Source organism: Takifugu rubripes, unplaced genomic scaffold, assembly GCF_901000725.2.
Source record: "Takifugu rubripes unplaced genomic scaffold, fTakRub1.2, whole genome shotgun sequence".
Lineage (NCBI taxonomy): Eukaryota > Metazoa > Chordata > Actinopteri > Tetraodontiformes > Tetraodontidae > Takifugu > Takifugu rubripes.
Window position 1 is genome coordinate 1,136,430 of NW_021821633.1, and position 17,966 is coordinate 1,154,395.

General features: G+C 51.8%; 2 protein-coding genes across 3 annotated transcripts in view; one reads left to right on the forward strand and one right to left on the reverse strand.

Moving 5' to 3' along the window:
• gbf1 (golgi brefeldin A resistant guanine nucleotide exchange factor 1) overlaps positions 1-2,471 on the forward strand; it is a gene marked incomplete at its 5' end in the record, with an annotated part of 54,976 nt that extends 52,505 nt beyond the window's left edge. Inside the window, one exon of the mRNA XM_029832008.1 lies at positions 1,598-2,471. Coding sequence (XP_029687868.1) covers positions 1,598-1,772 — 175 coding nt within the window. The remainder of the gene's footprint in view (positions 1-1,597) is intronic.
• Positions 2,472-2,498: 27 nt separating this feature from the next.
• On the reverse strand, positions 2,499-17,147 carry LOC115248350 (core histone macro-H2A.2-like). Of its 2 annotated transcripts, XM_029832006.1 has the most exons (9): positions 16,857-17,147; positions 14,769-14,946; positions 14,439-14,545; positions 11,966-12,154; positions 11,737-11,835; positions 10,335-10,434; positions 10,173-10,262; positions 9,464-9,638; positions 2,745-2,910 (listed from the first exon to the last, which is right to left on the reverse strand). In XM_029832006.1, exons 2-9 carry the CDS (start codon positions 14,938-14,940, stop codon positions 2,745-2,747), a joined length of 1,098 nt encoding a protein of 365 aa, XP_029687866.1. In that variant the 5' UTR covers positions 14,941-14,946; positions 16,857-17,147. The 2 variants fall into 2 exon arrangements, with proteins under 2 accessions (XP_029687867.1, XP_029687866.1); XM_029832007.1 differs by lacking the exon at positions 16,857-17,147 and having other exon boundaries at positions 2,499-2,910; positions 14,769-14,940.
• Positions 17,148-17,966: the final 819 nt, after the last annotated feature.

Sequence of the window (17,966 nt, forward strand, 5' to 3'; positions counted from 1 at the left end):
GTCTGCTCTGGCTGCCTGTCTGATCTGGCTATCTGCTCTGCCTGCCTGTCTGTCTGTCTGCTCTGTCTGATCTGGCTATCTGCTCTGCCTGCCTGTCTGTCTGTCTGCTCTGTCTGATCTGGCTATCTGCTCTGCCTGCCTGTCTGTCTGTCTGCTCTGTCTGATCTGGCTATCTGCTCTGCCTGTCTGTCTGTCTGTCTGCTCTGTCTGATCTGGCTGTCTGCTCTGGCTGCCTGTCTGTATGCTCTGGCTGCCTGTCTGTCTGTCTGCTCTGTCTGATCTGGCTATCTGCTCTGCCTGTCTGTCTGTCTGTCTGCTCTGTCTGATCTGGCTATCTGCTCTGGCTGCCTGTCTGTCTGTCTGCTCTGTCTGATCTGGCTATCTGCTCTGGCTGCCTGTCTGATCTGGCTATCTGCTCTGGCTGCCTGTCTGTCTGTCTGCTCTGTCTGATCTGGCTATCTGCTCTGGCTGCCTGTCTGTCTGTCTGATCTGGCTATCTGCTCTGGCTGCCTGTCTGTCTGTCTGATCTGGCTATCTGCTCTGGCTGCCTGTCTGTCTGCTCTGGCTGCCTGTCTGTCTGTCTGCTCTGGCTGCCTGTCTGTCTGATCTGGCTATCTGCTCTGGCTGCCTGTCTGTCTGCTCTGCCTGTCTGTCTGTCTGTCTGATCTGGCTATCTGCTCTGGCTGCCTGTCTGTCTGCTCTGGCTGCCTGTCTGTCTGATCTGGCTATCTGCTCTGGCTGCCTGTCTGTCTGCTCTGGCTGCCTGTCTGTCTGATCTGGCTATCTGCTCTGGCTGCCTGTCTGTCTGTCTGCTCTGTCTGATCTGGCTATCTGCTCTGGCTGCCTGTCTGTCTGTCTGATCTGGCTATCTGCTCTGGCTGCCTGTCTGTCTGATCTGGCTATCTGCTCTGGCTGCCTGTCTGTCTGTCTACTCTGTCTGATCTGGCTATCTGCTCTGGCTGCCTGTCTGTCTGTCTGATCTGGCTATCTGCTCTGGCTGCCTGTCTGTCTGATCTGGCTATCTGCTCTGGCTGCCTGTCTGTCTGCTCTGGCTGCCTGTCTGTCTGATCTGGCTATCTGCTCTGGCTGCCTGTCTGTCTGCTCTGGCTGCCTGTCTGTCTGATCTGGCTATCTGCTCTGGCTGCCTGTCTGTCTGTCTGCTCTGTCTGATCTGGCTATCTGCTCTGGCTGCCTGTCTGTCTGTCTGATCTGGCTATCTGCTCTGGCTGCCTGTCTGTCTGATCTGGCTATCTGCTCTGGCTGCCTGTCTGTCTGATCTGGCTATCTGCTCTGGCTGCCTGTCTGTCTGTCTGCTCTGTCTGATCTGGCTATCTGCTCTGGCTGCCTGTCTGTCTGCTCTGTCTGATCTGGCTGCCTGTCTGTCTGCTCTGGCTGCCTGTCTGTCTGATCTGGCTGCCTGTCTGTCTGCTCTGTCTGATCTGGCTGCCTGTCTGTCTGCTCTGGCTGCCTGTCTGTCTGCTCTGTCTGATCTGGCTGCCTGTCTGTCTGATCTGGCTATCTGCTCTGGCTGCCTGTCTGTCTGCTCTGGCTGCCTGTCTGTCTGATCTGACACGTCTGTGGTTTCTGTCTGTTCCAGGATCAGAGGCGTCCCCTCCTCTTCCCTGCCCAGGTCCCACCATGCCACTACCCCCCAACCAAGGGTCCCCCCCCTCCAGCCAGTCTCCCCTGATCCTGCAGCCCCTGGCGTCCCCCCTGCAGGTGGGCGTGGCCCCCATGTCCCTGCCAATCATCCTCAACCCCGCCCTGATTGAGGCCACGTCCCCTGTGCCTCTGCTTCCTGCTGCCAGACCCATCAGCCCCTCTGATGAGGTCAATTAGGCCCAGAGAGGCTCCGCCCCCCCAGCAGCTGGACAGAGGCTCCGCCCCCCCAGCAGCTGGACAGAGCTACGGAGCAGCGCCCCCCCCCCCCCCCCCCCCCACATGTTGGTGGTTGAATATCAGCTTGTGTAAAACGTCCTTTGTGCCACGTTTGTGTTTAGCGAAGCAGCATTTCTGCACATGTAACAAGAGTGAGGTTTCCATGGAAACTGTCATGAAGGTTGTTGGTTCGCTGCTCAGTGAGCTGTCAATCATCAGGCCTGTAACCCCGCCCACCTGGTCTACTGTCAACGTCTCCCCTGACCCTGCACGGGCCGCTGCTCCACGCCGGTTCTGATGGAAGGAGATAAAAGCCGCGGCCGAGTCATGATGAAAGAGCGCCGCCAGTGCACGACGTGCACGTCTCCACCCTGCTCATGTTCTGACATTTCTGTCCCGATGGTGCCACATCAAAGGTCTTGGGGTGTGAAGGTGACCCGTCTGTCTGAAACGTGGTGGGTGCTAACGCTAACGTTAATGCTAATGCAGCCGCTGCTGCATTTCTGCTTGAACTCAAAGTGACACGAATATATCATCGGTGTAAATATAAAGTTGAAGTACTTTTTATTATGAAATAAATCTACTGTCAGAAAGTCTCGGCTGAGTCGTGACCAGAGAGAAAAGGTGTAAAACAGAGTTTATTCAACAGAAAATGCCACCAGATTAATAAACTATCCAGAAGAAACGGACGAGACGCTACAGAAAACAGAAAAAGTGGCTATTTGTACACGGGCGTGAAAACACGGTAACAAGGCGGGTTTACGTGATCTAATCTAAAGAGAAGACGCTCGTTATGGTTCATGTCCACACACGCCTGAGGAGGCCCAGAAGGTTCCTCATCCGATCACCTGCAACAGCAGCAGTCCTCATTTAGCGTCCAGTTTGGCCATCTCCTGAAGGTAGATCCCGATACTCTCGCTGTCAAACAAAACAAAGTAAATGTTCTTCAGAGAGGAGCTGCTGGACGACACAAAATGGTTGGAGATGGCCTTCAGGATCAGCTGGGCAGCCAGCTGCTTCGGGAACCCGTTTCTGTGGAGGAGAGCAAAGGTCGCATGATGAGAGGGTTGAGGACCAATGAACCACATCACCCTCGTGCACCACGGTCCTAGGGAGGCCCAGAGGTCGAAGAGACGCCTGCGTCCGGGGGTGCAGGTAATCTACATCAACTACATCAAGAGGTGAGAAAGGTTCCTGTCCACATTTACGACGGACTGCGTTGGGGTTGATTTATCATTAGTTCTCATGTCTGTTGTGGCTTCTTGCCCAGAAGTTTGCTGTTTTCTCACCACGCTGATGAACCTTCATGTTCTGGTCTGAACTCCTGATAGAGGGCGTTGGTTGGAGTCGTGATGTCACATGATTAAACTGCATCATTTCTGTTGAGCACTAATGTTTATATTGTTAAACGAGGGGACGGATCAGGTATCAGGAGGGAACCTGGTCCAGATATCACCAGCAACAATGGTGGTTATCATCAGGGTTCTGGTTATCATCAGGGTGGGGGTTATCATCAGGGTGGGGGTTATCATCAGGGTGGGGGTTATCATGAGGGTTCTGGTTATCATCAGGGTTCTGGTTATCATCAGGGTGGGGGTTATCATCAGGGTTGGGGTTATCATCAGGGTTCTGGTTATCATCAGGGTGGGGGTTATCATCAGGGTGGGGGTTATCATCAGGGTGGGGGTTATCATGAGGGTTCTGGTTATCATCAGGGTTCTGGTTATCATCAGGGTTGGGGTTATCATCAGGGTTGGGGTTATCATCAGGGTTCTGGTTATCATCAGGGTGGGGGTTATCATCAGGGTTCTGGTTATCATCAGGGTTGGGGTTATCATCAGGGTTCTGGTTATCATCAGGGTGGGGGTTATCATCAGGGTTCTGGTTATCATCAGGGTTCTGGTTATCATCAGGGTGGGGGTTATCATCAGGGTTGGGGTTATCATCAGGGTTCTGGTTATCATCAGGGTGGGGGTTATCATGAGGGTTCTGGTTATCATCAGGGTTCTGGTTATCATCAGGGTTCTGGTTATCATCAGGGTTGGGGTTATCATCAGGGTGGGGGTTATCATCAGGGTTCTGGTTATCATCAGGGTGGGGGTTATCATCAGGGTTCTGGTTATCATCAGGGTTCTGGTTATCATCAGGGTGGGGGTTATCATCAGGGTTGGGGTTATCATCAGGGTGGGGGTTATCATCAGGGTTGGGGTTATCATCAGGGTTCTGGTTATCATCAGGGTTGGGGTTATCATCAGGGTTGGGGTTATCATCAGGGTTCTGGTTATCATCAGGGTGGGGGTTATCATCAGGGTTCTGGTTATCATCAGGGTTGGGGTTATCATCAGGGTTGGGGTTATCATCAGGGTTCTGGTTATCATCAGGGTGGGGGTTATCATCAGGGTTCTGGTTATCATCAGGGTGGGGGTTATCATCAGGGTGGGGGTTATCATCGGGGTTCTGGTTATCATCAGGGTTGGGGTTATCATCAGGGTTCTGGTTATCATCAGGGTTGGGGTTATCATCAGGGTTCTGGTTATCATCAGGGTTCTGGTTATCATCAGGGTTGGGGTTATCATCGGGGTTCTGGTTATCATCAGGGTGGGGGTTATCATCAGGGTTCTGGTTATCATCAGGGTTCTGGTTATCATCAGGGTTGGGGTTATCATCAGGGTGGGGGTTATCATCAGGGTTCTGGTTATCATCAGGGTGGGGGTTATCATCAGGGTTCTAGTTATCATCAGGGTGGGGGTTATCATCAGGGTTCTGGTTATCATCAGGGTTGGGGTTATCATCAGGGTTCTGGTTATCATCAGGGTGGGGGTTATCATCAGGGTGGGGGTTATCATCAGGGTTCTGGTTATCATCAGGGTGGGGGTTATCATCAGGGTTGGGGTTATCATCAGGGTTCTAGTTATCATCAGGGTGGGGGTTATCATCAGGGTTCTGGTTATCATCAGGGTGGGGGTTATCATCAGGGTTGGGGTTATCATCAGGGTTCTGGTTATCATCAGGGTTGGGGTTATCATCAGGGTGGGGGTTATCATCAGGGTTCTGGTTATCATCAGGGTGGGGGTTATCATCAGGGTTCTGGTTATCATCAGGGTTGGGGTTATCATCAGGGTGGGGGTTATCATCAGGGTTAGCATCAGGGTTCGGGTTATCATCAGGGGGGGGTTATCATCAGGGTTCTGGTTATCATCAGGGTGGGGGTTATCATCAGGGTGGGGGTTATCATCAGGGTTCTGGTTATCATCAGGGTTGGGGTTATCATCAGGGTGGGGGTTATCATCAGGGTTAGCATCAGGGTTCGGGTTATCATCAGGGGGGGGTTATCATCAGGGTTCTGGTTATCATCAGGGTTCTGGTTATCATCAGGGTGGGGGTTATCATCAGGGTTCTGGTTATCATCAGGGTTGGGGTTATCATCAGGGTGGGGGTTATCATCAGGGTTCTGGTTATCATCAGGGTTGGGGTTATCATCAGGGTTCTGGTTATCATCAGGGTTCTGGTTATCATCAGGGTGGGGGTTATCATCAGGGTTCTGGTTATCATCAGGGTGGGGGTTATCATCAGGGTTCTGGTTATCATCAGGGTTGGGGTTATCATCAGGGTGGGGGTTATCATCAGGGTTCTGGTTATCATCAGGGTGGGGGTTATCATCAGGGTTCTGGTTATCATCAGGGTTCTGGTTATCATCAGGGTGGGGGTTATCATCAGGGTTCTGGTTATCATCAGGGTGGGGGTTATCATCAGGGTTGGGGTTATCATCAGGGTTCTAGTTATCATCAGGGTGGGGGTTATCATCAGGGTTCTGGTTATCATCAGGGTGGGGGTTATCATCAGGGTTCTGGTTATCATCAGGGTTGGGGTTATCATCAGGGTGGGGGTTATCATCAGGGTTCTGGTTATCATCAGGGTGGGGGTTATCATCAGGGTTCTGGTTATCATCAGGGTTGGGGTTATCATCAGGGTGGGGGTTATCATCAGGGTTAGCATCAGGGTTCGGGTTATCATCAGGGTTGGGGTTATCATCAGGGTTGGGGTTATCATCAGGGTTCTGGTTATCATCAGGGTGTGGGTTATCATCAGGGTGGGGGTTATCATCAGGGTTCTGGTTATCAGGGTGGGGGTTATCATCAGGGTTCTGATTATCATCAGGGTTGGGGTTATCATCAGGGTGGGGGTTATCATCAGGGTTCTGGTTATCATCAGGGTTCTGGTTATCATCAGGGTTGGGGTTATCATCAGGGTTCTGGTTATCATCAGGGTTCTGGTTATCATCAGGGTGGGGGTTATCATCAGGGTTGGGGTTATCATCAGGGTTCTGGTTATCATCAGGGTTGGGGTTATCATCAGGGTTCTGGTTATCATCAGGGTTCTGGTTATCATCAGGGTGGGGGTTATCATCAGGGTGGGGGTTATCATCAGGGTTGGGGTTATCATCAGGGTTCTGGTTATCATCAGATTTGGGGTTATCATCAGGGTTCTGGTTATCATCAGGGTGGGGGTTATCATCAGGGTTCTGGTTATCATCAGGGTTGGGGTTATCATCAGGGTTGGGGTTATCATCAGGGTGGGGGTTATCAGGGTTCTGGTTATCATCAGGGTGGGGGTTATCATCAGGGTTCTGGTTATCATCAGGGTGGGGGTTATCATCAGGGTTCTGGTTATCATCAGGGTGGGGGTTATCATCAGGGTTGGGGTTATCATCAGGGTTCTAGTTATCATCAGGGTGGGGGTTATCATCAGGGTTCTAGTTATCATCAGGGTTCTGGTTATCATCAGGGTTGGGGTTATCATCAGGGTTCTGGTTATCATCAGGGTGGGGGTTATCAGGGTTCTGGTTATCATCAGGGTTCTGGTTATCATCAGGGTGGGGGTTATCATCAGGGTTCTGGTTATCATCAGGGTGGGGGTTATCATCAGGGTTGGGGTTATCATCAGGGTTCTAGTTATCATCAGGGTTGGGGTTATCATCAGGGTTCTGGTTATCATCAGGGTTGGGGTTATCATCAGGGTTCTGGTTATCATCAGGGTTCTGGTTATCATCAGGGTGGGGGTTATCATCAGGGTGGGGGTTATCATCAGGGTTCGGGTTATCATCAGGGTGGGGGTTATCATCAGGGTTCTGGTTATCATCAGGGTGGGGGTTATCATCAGGGTTGGGGTTATCATCAGGGTGGGGGTTATCATCAGGGTTCTGGTTATCATCAGGGTGGGGGTTATCATCAGGGTTGGGGTTATCATCAGGGTTCTGGTTATCATCAGGGTGGGGGTTATCATCAGGGTGGGGGTTATCATCAGGGTTCTGGTTATCATCAGGGTGGGGGTTATCATCAGGGTTCTGATTATCATCAGGGTTGGGGTTATCATCAGGGTGGGGGTTATCATCAGGGTAGGGGTTATCATCAGGGTTGGGGTTATCATCAGGGTGGGGGTTATCAGGGTTCTGGTTATCATCAGGGTTCTGGTTATCATCAGGGTGGGGGTTATCATCAGGGTTGGGGTTATCAGGGTGGGGGTTATCATCAGGGTGGGGGTTATCATCAGGGTTCTGGTTATCATCAGGGTTGGGGTTATCATCAGGGTGGGGGTTATCAGGGTTCTGGTTATCATCAGGGTTCTGGTTATCATCAGGGTTCTGATTATCATCAGGGTTGGGGTTATCAGGGTGGGGGTTATCATCAGGGTGGGGGTTATCATCAGGGTTCTGGTTATCATCAGGGTTGGGGTTATCATCAGGGTTCTGATTATCATCAGGGTTGGGGTTATCAGGGTGGGGGTTATCATCAGGGTGGGGGTTATCATCAGGGTTGGGGTTATCATCAGGGTTCTGGTTATCATCAGGGTGGGGGTTATCATCAGGGTGGGGGTTATCATCAGGGTTCTGGTTATCATCAGGGTTGGGGTTATCATCAGGGTTGGGGTTATCATCAGGGTTCTGGTTATCATCAGGGTGGGGGTTATCATCAGGGTTGGGGTTATCATCAGGGTTCTGGTTATCATCAGGGTGGGGGTTATCATCAGGGTGGGGGTTATCATCAGGGTTCTGATTATCATCAGGGTTGGGGTTATCATCAGGGTTCTGGTTATCATCGGGGTTGGGGTTATCATCAGGGTTCTGGTTATCATCGGGGTTGGGGTTATCATCGGGGTTGGGGTTATCATCAGGGTGGGGGGTTATCATCAGGGTTCTGGTTATCATCAGGGTGGGGGTTATCATCAGGGTTGGGGTTATCATCAGGGTGGGGGTTATCATCAGGGTGGGGGTTATCATCAGGGTTCTGGTTATCATCAGGGTGGGGGTTATCATCAGGGTTGGGGTTATCATCAGGGTGGGGGTTATCATCAGGGTTGGGGTTATCATCAGGGTTGGGGTTATCATCAGGGTTCTGGTTATCATCGGGGTTGGGGTTATCATCGGGGTTGGGGTTATCATCAGGGTTGGGGTTATCATCAGGGTGGGGGTTATCATCAGGGTTCTGGTTATCATCAGGGTTGGGGTTATCATCAGGGTTGGGGTTATCATCAGGGTGGGGGTTATCATCAGGGTTCTGGTTATCATCAGGGTTGGGGTTATCATCAGGGTTCTGGTTATCATCAGGGTGGGGGTTATCATCAGGGTTCTGGTTATCATCAGGGTGGGGGTTATCATCAGGGTTGGGGTTATCATCAGGGTTCTGGTTATCATCAGGGTTGGGGTTATCATCAGGGTTCTGGTTATCATCAGGGTGGGGGTTATCATCAGGGTTCTGGTTATCATCAGGGTTGGGGTTATCATCAGGGTGGGGGTTATCATCAGGGTGGGGGTTATCATCAGGGTTCTGGTTATCATCAGGGTTGGGGTTATCATCAGGGTTCTGGTTATCATCAGGGTTGGGGTTATCATCAGGGTGGGGGTTATCATCAGGGTGGGGGTTATCATCAGGGTTCTGGTTATCATCAGGGTTGGGGTTATCATCAGGGTGGGGGTTATCATCAGGGTGGGGGTTATCATCAGGGTTGGGGTTATCATCAGGGTTCTGGTTATCATCAGGGTTCTGGTTATCATCAGGGTGGGGGTTATCATCAGGGTTCTGGTTATCATCAGGGTTGGGGTTATCATCAGGGTTCTGGTTATCATCAGGGTGGGGGTTATCATCAGGGTTCTGGTTATCATCAGGGTTGGGGTTATCATCAGGGTGGGGGTTATCATCAGGGTGGGGGTTATCATCAGGGTTGGGGTTATCATCAGGGTGGGGGTTATCATGATGGAATACGATCACATTCTGTCCATCTTTATATCGAGACAAGAGAAGCCAGGTGGAGCCAACCATGGCTGGTTAGCATCTTGACTTTGTCTTCTTTGTTGTCTTTGAGTTTGGACTTTGGACGAGTGTCTTTTCAGGCTCAAGCTCAATGTTATCTGTAGTTCTTAGTCAAACCAGAGCAACTTCATGAAACATCTCTAAGTGGATTATTATGGAAGCACAGAATCATCACATCAGTGCCACATCAGAGTCAGGACTTGGCCAAAGTGTTGGTGTCCACCACGTTACTCGGGGACAGTGATGACCCACACATGCTGCCAGGGTGTGAGACTCACCGTCCAGCAGGAAGCGATGGGAAGGCCACAGACTTGAGTTTTCTCTCCTCCGCCGCTGACAGACAGTTCTTTACCGTCTTCTCCAGCTGGTCTTCACACTTCTCTGAGCCCCAGTGGGGGACGTTACAGTGGATGACGAAGCGAGCTGCCATCCCACTGGCCTGACTCACTGCCACTGCACAAACACACAGGTGTCACACAGGTGTCACACAGGTGTTTGATGTGTAGCTTGTATAACAGAACTGCCAAGGACAACGAGGCTGCTGCAACAGTCCTTATCTGGGATATTTGTCTTTATTTGGAGGATGTCCCAGATTGCGAAATATTAGCAGCACTAGCATTAGCAGCAGCATTAGCAGCAGCAGCATTAGCAGCAGCAGCATTAACAGCAGCATTAGCAGCAGCAGCATTAGCAGCAGCATTAGCAGCAGCAGCATTAGCAGCAGCAGCATTAGCAGCATTAACAGCAGCATTAGCAGCAGCAGCATTAGCAGCAGCAGCATTAACAGCAGCATTAGCAGCAGCAGCATTAGCAGCATTAACAGCAGCATTAGCAGCAGCAGCATTAGCAGCAGCAGCATTAACAGCAGCATTAGCAGCAGCAGCAGCATTAGCAGCAGCAGCATTAGCAGCAGCACTAGCATTAGCAGCAGCAGCAGCATTAGCAGCAGCAGCATTAGCAGCAGCAGTTGCTAACTATCAACCTTACCTGCTGATACCTCTAAAGGACCCTGTGATTTGCGCAGCTCCTTGACCCCTTCCAGAAAGTCCCGTCCCCCAACCTTCTCCAGGGCCGTACCTGAGAGCAGCAGCCAGTGAGCTGGAGGACGCTTGCTAACCTCCTCTCAGGACATCAACACACGTTCCTCACCCACTCCATCTTTGAGGTCCATCTCTGCATTCGTGGGGTTTATAATGCCCTCCACCTTTATTGTGCCCATCTTGCTGACTTCGCTCTCTGTGAGTGAAAGCTGCAGAGCCATTCCTCTCATTAATCATCTCATTCATCAGCTCATTCATCATCTCATTCATCAGCTCATTCATCAGCTCATTCATCATCTCATTCATCATCTCATTAATCAGCTCATTCATCAGCTCATTCATCAGCTCATTCATCATCTCATTCATCAGCTCATTCATCATCTCATTCATCATCTATTCATCATCTCATTCATCAGCTCATTCATCATCTCTTCATCATCTCATTCATCATCTCATTCATCAGCTCATTCATCATCTCATTCATCATCTCATTCATCAGCTCATTCATCAGCTCATTCATCATCTCATTCATCATCTCATTCATCAGCTCATTCATCAGCTCATTCATCATCTCATTAATCAGCTCATTCATCATCTCATTCATCATCTCATTCATCAGCTCATTCATCATCTCATTCATCATCTCATTCATCAGCTCATTCATCAGCTCATTCATCATCTCATTAATCAGCTCATTCATCATCTCATTTATCATCTCATTCATCAGCTCATTCATCATCTCATTCATCAGCTCATTCATCATCTCATTCATCATCTCATTCATCATCTCATTCATCAGCTCATTCATCATCTCATTCATCATCTCATTCATCATCTCATTCATCAGCTCATTCATCATCTCATTCATCATCTCATTAATCATCTCATTAATCATCTCATTCATCATCTCATTCATCATCTCATTCATCAGCTCATTCATCATCTCATTCATCAGCTCATTCATCATCTCATTCATCAGCTCATTCATCAGCTCATTCATCATCTCATTAATCATCTCATTAATCAGCTCATTCATCAGCTCATTCATCAGCTCATTCATCAGCTCATTCATCATCTCATTCATCAGCTCATTCATCAGCTCATTCATCAGCTCATTCATCAGCTCATTCATCATCTCATTCATCAGCTCATTCATCATCTCATTCATCAGCTCATTCATCAGCTCATTCATCAGCTCATTCATCATCTCATTCATCATCTCATTCATCAGCTCATTCATCAGCTCATTCATCATCTCATTCATCATCTCATTCATCAGCTCATTCATCATCTCATTCATCAGCTCATTCATCAGCTCATTCATCATCTCATTCATCATCTCATTCATCATCTCATTCATCAGCTCATTCATCAGCTCATTCATCATCTCATTCATCATCTCATTCATCATCTCATTAATCATCTCATTCATCATCTCATTCATCAGCTCATTCATCAGCTCATTCATCAGCTCATTAATCTCATTCAAATCAGTCACATGAGGATTTGACCTTTTGTCCAAGGAAGAGACTCTTGGCTGACAGGATGGTGAAGCCGTCTCCAGGACCGTCCTCTGCTGTGGAGTTTGGTACCGCCTGACTGTCTGGACTCTTCACAGGAAACAGTAAAAGTGAATGAAAACTACAGGCACCTGCAGATACCAAGCAGCAGCAGACACCTGCTGAGGTGCACCAGCAGACTGGTTAATGAGCTTAGTGAGGGTTTGGGGGGGAACCTGACCTTTGGTTTACGACCCCGTTTGCCTTTGACCTTTTTGAGGGGTTTCTTGCTCTTGGGACGTTCTTCCACCTTCTCTGGGACAGACGCTTGGCTGTCTGCTCGGACACGGGCCCCCCTCTTCTTGGAGAGCAGCTCTGGGTGGATCCGTGGCAGGACCCCTCCGTTGGATATGGTCACCCCCCTCAGGAGCTGAAGACAGGTTAGTCTCACTGATTCATGGAAGAACAGTCAAATCACAACTGAAAACATTCAAACAGCTAAAAAGACCAATCAATCTTTATCAATATCAAAACTAGATTATTAGAAGATATATTAGAAGATATTAATCACAATGGTCTCTAGACCCTCTCCAGAATCCCAGGGCCGGACCCCAGACAAGTAACAGTGGCAGGAAAAACTCCCCTTTAACAGGAAGAAACCTGGAGCAGGACCAGGCTCATGTAGGGGGACCCTCCTGCTGATGGGGGGGGGGGGGGACTGGGACGAGTTTTATCATAAGAAACGTCAGGGTTAGGAATGAGCACAGCAGCAGATTAAAGTCAGGATGGAGCTCCAAGCATGAGCTGGAGGACAGGACATGTGCTGGAGGACAGGACCTGTGCTGGAGGACAGGACCTGTGCTGGAGGACAGGACATGAGCTGGAGGACAGGACCTGTGCTGGAGGACGGGACATGAGCTGGAGGACGGGACCTGTGCTGGAGGACGGGACATGAGCTGGAGGACGGGACATGAGCTGGAGGACGGGACATGAGCTGGAGGACGGGACATGTGCTGGAGGACGGGACATGTGCTGGAGGACGGGACATGAGCTGGAGGACGGGACATGTGCTGGAGGACGGGACATGAGCTGGAGGACGGGACATGTGCTGGAGGACAGGACCTGTGCTGGAGGACAGGACATGAGCTGGAGGACAGGACATGAGCTGGAGGACAGGACCTGTGCTGGAGGACGGGACATGTGCTGGAGGACAGGACATGAGCTGGAGGACAGGACATGTGCTGGAGGACAGGACCTGTGCTGGAGGACGGGACATGAGCTGGAGGACAGGACCTGTGCTGGAGGACGGGACATGTGCTGGAGGACGGGACATGAGCTGGAGGACGGGACATGTGCTGGAGGACGGGACATGTGCTGGAGGACGGGACATGAGCTGGAGGACGGGACATGTGCTGGAGGACGGGACATGAGCTGGAGGACGGGACATGTGCTGGAGGACGGGACATGAGCTGGAGGACAGGACATGAGCTGGAGGACAGGACATGAGCTGGAGGACAGGACATGAGCTGGAGGACGGGACATGAGGAAAGGACATAGGGACAGTCCAGTCCAGGTATCACTGCCATCAAGGACATCTCAAACTGGGATTCAACCAGCAACCATCATTGCTGAGGCAGAGAGCTGCCTGTGGGAGTACGAACACACACACGCACACACACACACACACACACACACACGGACCTGTCTCTGGACCTGTCTCTGACTTGAATGCCATAAAACCGCTGAGATCAGTGTCATGTGACCTGTCATTTCCTCAGTCAGGTTCGGCCTGTCAGGGATAACTGAGAACTCACACACTGGACCTGGAGAAGCCCTGCCTGCCTGTCTGTCTGTCTGCCTGCCTGTCTGTCTGCCTGCCTGCCTGTCTGTCTGTCTGCCTGCCTGTCTGTCTGCCTGTCTGTCTGCCTGTCTGTCTGCCTGCCTGTCTGTCTGTCTGTCTGTCTGTCTGCCTGTCTGCCTGTCTGCCTGTCTGATTGTCTGTCTGTCTGCTTGCCTACTTGTCTGTCTGTCTGCTTGCCTACCTGTCTGTCTGTCTGCTTGCCTACCTGTCTGTCTGTCTGCTTGCCTACCTGTCTGTCTGTCTGCTTGCCTACCTGTCTGCCTGTCTGTCTGCCTGCCTGTCTGCCTGTCTGCCTGCTTGTCTGAGACTGGTAACCTGCTCACCTGTATCTTGCTGGTACTGATCCTGGATGTGTAGGTGAAGCCCTTGTTTACCGGTTGTTTATGTTTATGTGGCTGGTGAGTGGTTGGTGAACGGCTGGTGAACGGCTGGTGAGTGGCTGGTGAGCGCCTGGTGAGTGGTTGGTGAGTGGCTGGTGAGTGGTTGGTGAGCGGCTGGTGAGTGGCTGGTGAGCGCCTGGTGAGTGGCTGGTGAGTGGCTGGTGAGTGGCTGGTGAGTGGCTGGTGAGTGGTTGGTGAGTGGCTGGTGAGCGGCTGGTGAGTGGCTGGTGAGTGGCTGGTGAGTGGTTGGTGAGTGGCTGGTGAGCGGCTGGTGAGTGGCTGGTGAGCGGTTGGTGAGCGGCTGGTGAGCGGCTGGTGAGCGGCTGGTGAGCGGCTGGTGAGCGGCTGGTGAGTGGTTGGTGAGCGGCTGGTGAGCGGCTGGTGAGCGGCTGGTGAGCGGCTGGTGAGCGGCTGGTGAGCGGCTGGTGAGCGGCTGGTGAGCGGCTGGTGAGTGGCTGGTGAGCGGCTGGTACCTGGTTGAGCTCCTCATCGTTGGCCACGGCCAGCTTGATGTGTCGGGGGGTTATTCTGCCCTTCTTGTTGTCTCGAGCTGCGTTTCCTGCCAACTCCAGAATCTCAGCTGTCAGACACAAGTATCGAGGTTCAGCCGGCTCACAAACAGGTCGAGCAGCTCCAACAGTTGACCGCCTGCTGACTAAGTAAACAGGTGTGTACTAATTGGGTTTGCTGGGACTACATGAGTAAGTGAGGTGCACCCTGTTGTCATGGTGATGGGTTATCTGCTCTGCTTCCTAAACCACGTGTTGGTTGGTTGGTTAGTGCTGCCATGCTGCTCTACCTACCTGCCAGGTACTCTATTACTGCAGCCATGTAGACCGGCGCCCCCATACCGATGCGGTATTTGTGTGTGCCGGTGCGAAGGTACCTCATCATCCTCCCCACAGGAAAGATGACCCCGGCCCTGGCTGAGCGGGACAGCTTGGTGGCCTTCTTCTTACCGCCCCTAGCTGACATCTTGCTCTGGGGAGGTGACCAAACGGATAGTTCTGATGGTTCCAGGAACATCCAACCCATAAATCAAGGTGACGTCCTGGATCGGATCATGACCCAGGTGACTCCTGGATCGGATCCTGACCCAGGTGACATCCTGGAGCGGATCCTGACCCAGGTGACATCCTGGATCGGATCCTGACCCAGGTGACTCCTGGATCGGATCCTGACCCAGGTGACTCCTGGAGCGGATCCTGACCCAGGTGACATCCTGGAGCGGATCCTGACCCAGGTGACATCCTGGATCGGATCCTGACCCAGGTGACTCCTGGATCGGATCCTGACCCAGGTGACATCCTGGATCGGATCCTGACCCAGGTGACTCCTGGAGCGGATCCTGACCCAGGTGACTCCTGGATCGGATCCTGACCCAGGTGACTCCTGGACCACAGGAGACGTCCATGTTTCTGTTTAGTTATTGATTTAGGGGGACCAGTCACCCAGTTGACCCACTGACTGGTAACAGGAGCAGTCGTTCAGTGTTCAGTTTTCTGACTAGTGCAGCTGAACCCTGCAAAGGACAGACTGTTATACACAAGGCTGAAAGGCTGACTGGCTGCTGACTGGCTGCTGACTGGCTGCTGACTGGCTGCTGAGGGCTGACTGGCTGCTGACTGGCTGCTGACTGGCTGCTGACTGGCTGCTGAGGGCTGACTGGCTGCTGACTGGCTGCTGACTGGCTGCTGAGGGCTGCTGACTGGCTGCTGACTGGCTGCTGAGGGCTGACTGGCTGCTGACTGGCTGCTGACTGGCTGCTGACTGGCTGCTGAGGGCTGACTGGCTGCTGACTGGCTGCTGACTGGCTGCTGACTGGCTGCTGACTGGCTGCTGAGGGCTGACTGGCTGCTGACTGGCTGCTGACTGGCTGCTGAGGGCTGACTGGCTGCTGACTGGCTGCTGAGGGCTGACTGGCTGCTGACTGGCTGCTGACTGGCTGCTGAGGGCTGACTGGCTGCTGACTGGCTGCTGAGGGCTGACTGGCTGACTGGCTGCTGACTGGCTGCTGACTGGCTGCTGAGGGCTGACTGGCTGCTGACTGGCTGCTGACTGGCTGCTGACTGGCTGCTGACTGGCTGCTGAGGGCTGACTGGCTGCTGACTGGCTGCTGAGGGCTGACTGGCTGCTGACTGGCTGCTGACTGGCTGCTGACTGGCTGCTGAGGCTTCACCAGTCAGACCAGCAGCGGGCGCTGCGGGTCGAGGTTGATGGTGCCGCTCACGCGCATTAGTTTCGTCACCAATCAATTTAAAAAGCACAGGAGTCTCATTTTTAACTCTGACTGCGTGGCCGCTCACACGCATCAGCTCACGCGCTCGCAGCTGCAGCGCGGTGGCGGGATGTGACGTGCGCGTGTGCGTGAGCTTCAGTCGGTAGCGCGACTGCGCGCTGCGCAGGCTAATGTTGGTGTCCAGTTAGCATCGGAACCAAGAGCGCACACGAGCAGGTTTGTTTATTCTGTGGCCGCAGACCCTGACAGGGTGTCACGGTGTCACCCTCACGGTGTCACCCTCACGGTGTCACGGTGTCACCCTCACGGTGTCACGGTCTCACCCTCACGGTCTCACCCTCACGGTCTCACCCTCTCACCCTGACGGTCTCACCCTCTCACCCTCACGGTCTCACCCTCACGGTGTCACGGTCTCACCCTCACGGTGGTGAAAGCGACTCGACAACAGCCATTTAACCCAGTCAAGCTGGTGTTGATCAGTGTTAGCTGCTGGTTCCGGAAGGTTCGGTTACAGCTAGCTGACATTTTCCCCAGCTCGGTACACTCTCCCCACAACCAGAACCAGAACCAGAACATGCGAACACATGAATGTTGAGTCTCCAGGAGACCCGGACATTAAAAATAAAGCGTGAGAAATCCTCCAAGTTCCTACCTGTTCGGAGCCTTCCCACGGAGCCGAGCCAGAGACGCTGCTGGGCGGACGGAGCTCCGCAGTCGAGTCCTCCCTTCTTGCTTCTCTGGGTTTCTCGCCTTTCTCAACAATCCTGACCCCCAAATCCTGGTCGCAGAGCCGGGAGGAGCAGACGGAGGCCTGGCGGGGAGCGGAGGCAGCAGCGGGCTGCTAGCGATGCTGCGGAGGGGCAGAATCCAGAGAACGCCCCCTGGACAACATGGCTCCAGCGGGGGAAGAGCGCGACGCGACGAGGGCTGGAGCAATAATGGCTCGCTCTGGGATGTGTTCCAGGGTCCGGGTTCGGGTCCGGGTCCAGCATGTTACTGTGCACATATTCAGATAGAGGATAACTATGTTTGATGCGTCAGATGATTAATCAAATGATCTTTGATGAATCTACAAAGATACAATCTAACTTGACATCACTTATCTCCCACAGCTTCTTTACATTGTTATTACTGGGTAATAACCTGTACCACAGTTATTACTGTGTAATAGCTGCTATAACAGGTGTTTGAATGGTCCCGTTTAACTCAGTTTTATTTTTACTAATAATAAAATGGATTTATGTTGCACCTTTCAAAACCAAGTTCTAAAGTGCATAAAACTAATCAATAAACTACCGTCAACAATAAAAATGAACATAGTGTGAGGCCAGCAGGGAGTTAGGGTTAGGGTTTAGAGGGTTAGGGTTAGGTTAGAGGTTAGAGTTAGGGTTAGGGTTAGAGTTAGGGTTAGGGTTTAGAGGGTTAGGGTTAGAGTTAGGGTTAGGGTTTAGAGGGTTAGGGTTAAGGTTAGGGTTGGGGTTAGGGTTGGGGTTAGAGGGTTAGAGTTTAGAGGGTTAAGGTTAGGGTTGGGGTTAAAACCTTCTGTGCACTGGCCTACTGATCGGACTGATGGCAAGGTGTGCAGGTCAGAGTCACCTCTCGATAGGGGTCAAAGTTCGAGGCCGGGTGGGGAGGGGGAGAGGGAGAGGAGGAGAGCAGGCTACTTCAGTCAGATTATAAATAAAATAAAATAGAGTAAAAAAAAAAGTTATGTAATAAAAGCAAGGTGGAAGATAAATAAGTAAATGGATAGATGAATAAG